Below are 5,654 nucleotides of genomic sequence, written 5' to 3'. Positions count from 1 at the left end.
TCAACCACCTCCAACAGCTCGCCACCAAGCAAATCCCAAAAGAACTGGTAGAAGAAAGCCTGAAAACCATCCGGTCCCAGCGCTTTTTCCCCACCCAAGCCGAGAACAACAGCTTTCAATTCATTCAGAGAGACAGGTTCCTCAAGCATCTGATCCCTAGAGACTAAGGGAGGTATTACCTCCAAAAACTCTGCTTTCATACTGTCCTGACCTGCCCCGCTTTTCCTCCATAAATTCCAAAAAAATAACCACCTTCTGGTTAATCTAGGCGAGATCCTCCGTTAAGGTCCCATCCATGAGTCTCAGGGATAAAATTTTGTTTAGGCTTCTCTTAACCTTCATCGAACTATGGAAAAATTTGGTGTTTCTATCTCCAACTCTAAGCCAATTCTCTCTCGATTTTTGGCTCCAGAAAATCTCTTCCCTCTGCAGAACTTCCCCATATCTACTAAGCAGGTCTTTCTCCATGAGATAATCCACCTCGTCCATACCTTCTACCAAGACTTTCGAGTTCAGAGCCCCTAACTCTCCTTCAATCTTGTGTTTTTCATCAAAGATATTTCCAAAAACATCCATGTTCCAGATTTTTAGTTTCTGTTTCACATAACTTAGCTTTTAAAATGACTGATAGGCCAAACAACCATCCTCTACAGGGGCCTCCTTCCACCAACAAATCACCTGTTCTCTAAAGCCCTGCTCCCTTAGCCACATCTTTTCCACCTTGAAGGGACATCTGAGTGGAACTCCATCCTTTTGCACAACCAGAGAGACCAGAAAGTGGTCTGAACCTGAAATAGCCAAAAATTTTGCCTCAAAGACAAGGCGAGCCAAGTTCCAATCCCTAGCTAGAAAGAACCTATCAAGTTTCTCTGCAATGTTGGAGAAGCCCAACCGCCTATTGGTCCAAGTAAAATTCCCCCCTTTAGCAGACACTTCATACAAGGCGTTGGAATCCACAAAGGTCTGAAAATCAGATTGAATCTTGCACATCCTTCTCACCCCTCCATGTTTGTCCGAATAGGAGAGAGTGGCATTGAAATCCCCCACAATAATCGTTAAGGCCGGCCTTACATCCTCTAAAATCTTGGAAATTTCCTCCCATAGTTGGCACTTGTCCATTGTTTCAATAGGACCATAAACATTGATTAAGAAACATGAAAAGTTCAAAATCCTTGAGTTTACCTTTACCATCTGCCAATATCTAGAACTTGAGACAGCTTCCACTTTCACTAGCTGGGGGTTCCATAAAATTCCCAACCCACCTGAAGCCCCCTCCGAATCCACAAAGAAACCAAACCACCTTTGTCTAACACCAAGAACTCTAGCTGCTTCTTCACTACCTAACTTTGTTTCCTGAATGCAAATAACTTCTGACTTCGCCTAATCAAAACCTCTATTGATCAAGTGATGCTTGTCAGGGGCATTGCATCCCCTGACATTCCAGGTAAGGAACTTCATTGCTGCCCAGGAGAGAACAGGTCTCTCCCGGATCTAAGAAGTCTGATCTGCCCCTTCATGTTGCCTGCTTCCTCCAGTAACTTCTTCATGTTTTTCCTTCCTCTCATACTCCCTTTGGAAACCTTAGCAAGATTTGCTTTAGACTGTTTAATGGTCCTTAAATTCGCCTCCCCTACCTCTACTGACAACCCCAAAGAATCATCACTCATCCCATCTTCATCTTCGGACTCCAGCTCCACTGGGTTCACAAAATCCTCCTTAACCAGGGACATATGGATGTCCTTGAAACTGCCTACCTGTACCTCTTCAATCCTTGCACCAGAGTCGTATCTCAAACTCGCTGGTGAATTTCCCTTTATGCCACCATCTAGTCCCTCCATCCCAGGCCCAAAAGTGGGGAACAACAGGGGATGGGAGTGAATCCCCCCTCCATCTGCACCAGCATGAGGAAATATCATTGGGTCTAACTCCGTGACCGAGCCTTCTGTAGGGTTGAGATCTCCCCGAAGCTCTTCTCCAATTGCTGAAGTCGCGTGGGTCGCTTCCACACATCCTGCCAGAAGCAGAAACCAATCCAAAGAAGTCTTCCCCAACAAACCTTTCCCATTCGCAACATCCTCACCAACAGCAGGAACAAAGACCATGGCTTGATCAACCAACTTATCCACCTTTGGATTTTTAGAAGCCAAGGATGCTTCAGACCCACCCCTTTCTACAATGCTATGACAAAGCATCCCATCTAGACTTACTGTCGGGTCAAAGACAGGAATCGACTCTGAGAGTATGGTATCCGACACCTCCTTTGCACCATCTGTTACTACTAACAACTGATCCTCCAGTGCTCTGTCTGCCCTGCCCTTGCCCTTCTGACCTGCCTTGCAATCGGGCTCCTCATGCCCCCATTCTTTGCAGGACTTGCACTTCACCATGATCTCCTCAACTTCAATCTCTTGCCTCCAAAAACCCGCAGGTGAGCGAATCTCAATGGCCTTGGGAAGCCTTGGGTGCGGTTTCCACATTATACAAATTCAAGCATACATACATGAGTCCAATTTGTCAATAGCTTCATCAGATTTAATAAATCTCCCTATCTTATCACCAATCACCTTGAAGACTTCCTCATTCCAATATTCATGTGGGAGGTTATATAGTCTAATCCAACAGGGATCTCCTCAATGGAGGCTTGTCGGGGATCAAAGTTGGGGATCCAATCTTTGATGTAGAACCCTATTCCCAACATCATGTAAGGCCCATTGTTCATTATTCTATTTTTTTCCTCTTCTAACCTAGCAATGATTAAGAAGAACCCATTAGTTAGGGTTTTAATCTCAAAATGGCTCCCCCATTCCTCATCAACCCATTTCCTAACCTTGGAAAAGGCAGGCCAATCCCCTCCCCACTTCATGAAGAATGCTCTAATGCGCAAGACTTGAACCGATTCCTTCCAAGCCACTGAGTCAATACAGATACCGATAGTTCTCTTTTCAATCGTCACCGATACCTCCACGGAGATAGGGATCTTCACTGGTGCTGGATTTTTCTTCCCCAACCGCTCCTCCAACTATTTTTTGCTCCACTTCCGAAAGTTCAAAATCCGAGAATGGCTCCATTTGTTTTTATCTTGCTCGAAAGAGAATCTAGTCTCACCAAATCTACCTCTGTTTCTCCTCCTGCAATCTGAGTCCTGCCACTGCCAGTGGTTTGCATGTGGTGGAAGCTAGGGCCGCCTATTTTCCATACCCCTAGAGCCATTCTCCCATTCTCGTGAACGAAAATCGTCGCCGCCTGCAAAACCTAGCTTCCTCCTGCACTCCATGATCTCTCTCAAATTTATTATTTTTATTGTTATAAAAAGAATCAACTTTATTTATTCTAATTCTTTTTCTTCTTTTCTTTTTCTTTTAGAAATTAATTTTTGTTTAAAATTTATTTTAATTATTTATATTTTTATAATAATTAAAAATATAAATAATTAATTTAATCTATAATTATTTGTTTTACTAAAATTTTAACTATGATAGAATAATTATATTTTAAATTAAAATATTTCTTTTATTACTATTTTCTTTTGATAAGAATATATTTTAATATTATCTTCTTTTATTAGATGCTCTTTTTATTTATTTATTTATTCTAATTCTTCTACTCCTTTTAAGAATGTATTTTTTATTAAGTTAAAATTATATTTTAATTATTGTGTTTTTTAACAGAATTACAAATAATAGTTAAAAGATATTAAAATTTATACATTTTTTCTTATTAAAATTTTATTTATTATAGAATAATTATATTTGAATTTTATTCTAATTTATATAATAAAATAAATTTCAATTTAACACCTAAATTAAATGTTTAGAGCGAGAGAGCAAGAAAGAGTAACTAACTTTTGATGACTCATTTCATGCCAATAATTTAAGGATAACATATGTCCTTGGGGAATTATGTTGATGGTAGCATGCCATTTGATTTCTCTCTCTCTCTCTCTCTCTCTCTCTCTCTCTCTCTCTCTCTCTCTCTCTCTCTCTCTCTCTCTCTCTCTCTCTCTCTCTCTCTCTCTCTCTCTCTCTCTCTCTATATATATATATATATATCATCTCTCTCCCTCTCCTCCCTCTCTATCTATTTGTATATCTTTCTAGATCTATTTGTATAGTTTTCTTCCTCTTTATATCTATCTGTATATCTCTTTTACTCTCACACACATTCCCTCTTTCTTCCCCCTTATCTCTATATTTATATCTATATCTATATCTCTCTTGAACACAAGCACACATTCTAGCCTATGTCTTCCTCCCTATCTCTATTCTATCTCACCATCTCTAGATCTTATACACTCCTCTTCCTTCATCTCTCTCACTCTCTCTATATCCCTTTCTGTCTATTGATATATCAATTCCTATATCTTTATCTTTATATCTGTCTATCTCACCCTCTCTAATTCTCACCCTCTTTCTATCTGTATTTCTCCCTCTCCCCCTTTTTCTCTCCTTCCATCTCTCCCTCTTTCTCACCCCCTTTATATTTTACAAGTTATATTTCCTCTCTAGATCCTTTCTATCCCTGTATCTATCTCTTTCTATCCCTATATATCCCTTCTCTTCCTCTTTCTATCTTATCTTTCCCTATCTCCCCATCACTCCCTCTTTTTATATATCTATACTTCTACTCTCTCTAATGTATATACACACACTCAATGTTTCTCCCTCTCTCTCTCTATCTCTCTATCTCTCTATCTTTCCCCCTCTTTATCTCTCTCCCTCTCTCTAAAGTCTAAACCTTTATGTGTATTACTTGTATTTGTTAGCTCATTTCTCTCACTTTGGCCCCCCCTTCTTTCTCTCTCATTCACTCCATATCTCTTGCACACTATATCTTTTTCTATATTTCTCTCCATCTCTATATGGCTCATTTATCTATCTCTTTCTATACATATATCTCTATCTCTCTACTCATCCCTCTCTATCTATCTATATATTTCCTCTATCTATATCAATTCCCCCCACTCCAGCTCTCTCTTTCTAGGTCATCCCACTCTTTATTTCTCCCCATGTCTCCCTCCCCCATTCCCTCCTTATCCTCCTATCTATCTCTTGATCTCTACCTCTCTCTCCCTTTTTCTTCCTATATATCTATATCTCCCTCTCTTTCTCTTCAAATATATATATCTATCTCCCCTATTTCTCTCGCCCTCTCTCCATCTTTGTTTGTCCATTTATGTATCTCTCTCCCTCTTCCCTTCTCTCTATCTCTCTAACTCTTTAGCTCTATCTTACCATATATATATAGCTCTCATCTCTCCCTCTTCTTTTATATATCTCTCTATGTCTTCCTCTTTGTCTTTCCCTCTCTATCTCCTCTCTTTCTATCTTTATCTCCTCCTCCCCCTTGCTCTATCTTTTTTTCCCTCCTCTTTTTCTCTATCTTCATCTCTCCCCCTAATCTCTAAACATGCCTCCTTCTTTCCATCCATCTCTCTCTCTCTCATTCTCCCTTTTTTTAGACCTCTATAACCATCTCTCTTTTATTCTTCATATGTATCTCTCCCTATCACTTATTTCATCTATCCCTCTATCTTTATCTCTCTCTACCACTATATTTGTCCCTCTATATATCACTTCCTATCTCTATCTCTATATTTCTATTTCTTCATCTCTCTCCAACTATTTTTTTTCTTTGCTTCCATATCTATGTATTCC

General features: G+C 39.7%; 1 protein-coding gene across 1 annotated transcript; it reads right to left on the bottom strand.

Annotated features, from left to right (window-relative positions):
• Positions 1–264: 264 nt before the first annotated feature.
• Positions 265–1,119, bottom strand: LOC131078213 (uncharacterized). The gene is made up of 2 exons (XM_059212699.1): positions 679–1,119; positions 265–594 (listed from the first exon to the last, which is right to left on the bottom strand). The coding sequence occupies exons 1-2, from the start codon at positions 1,117–1,119 to the stop codon at positions 265–267; spliced, it is 771 nt and encodes a 256-aa protein (XP_059068682.1).
• Between the last annotated feature and the right edge of the window lie 4,535 nt (positions 1,120–5,654).

This window comes from Cryptomeria japonica, chromosome 10, assembly GCF_030272615.1.
Source record: "Cryptomeria japonica chromosome 10, Sugi_1.0, whole genome shotgun sequence".
Taxonomy (NCBI): domain Eukaryota; kingdom Viridiplantae; phylum Streptophyta; class Pinopsida; order Cupressales; family Cupressaceae; genus Cryptomeria; species Cryptomeria japonica.
The sequence above is the reverse complement of the archived record's forward strand: the minus strand, read 5'-3'. Positions and strand labels throughout refer to the sequence as shown.

Excerpts from the sequence above, each read along its gene's own strand:
- LOC131078213 (XM_059212699.1), bottom strand. The coding sequence starts at position 1,119 with ATGGACAAGTGCCAACTATGGGAGGAAATTTCCAAGATTTTAGAGGAT. Across the intron at positions 595-678 it reads AGCAGGGCTTTAGAGAACAG|AAACTAAAAATCTGGAACAT; the intron begins GTGATTTGTTGG and ends TATGTGAAACAG.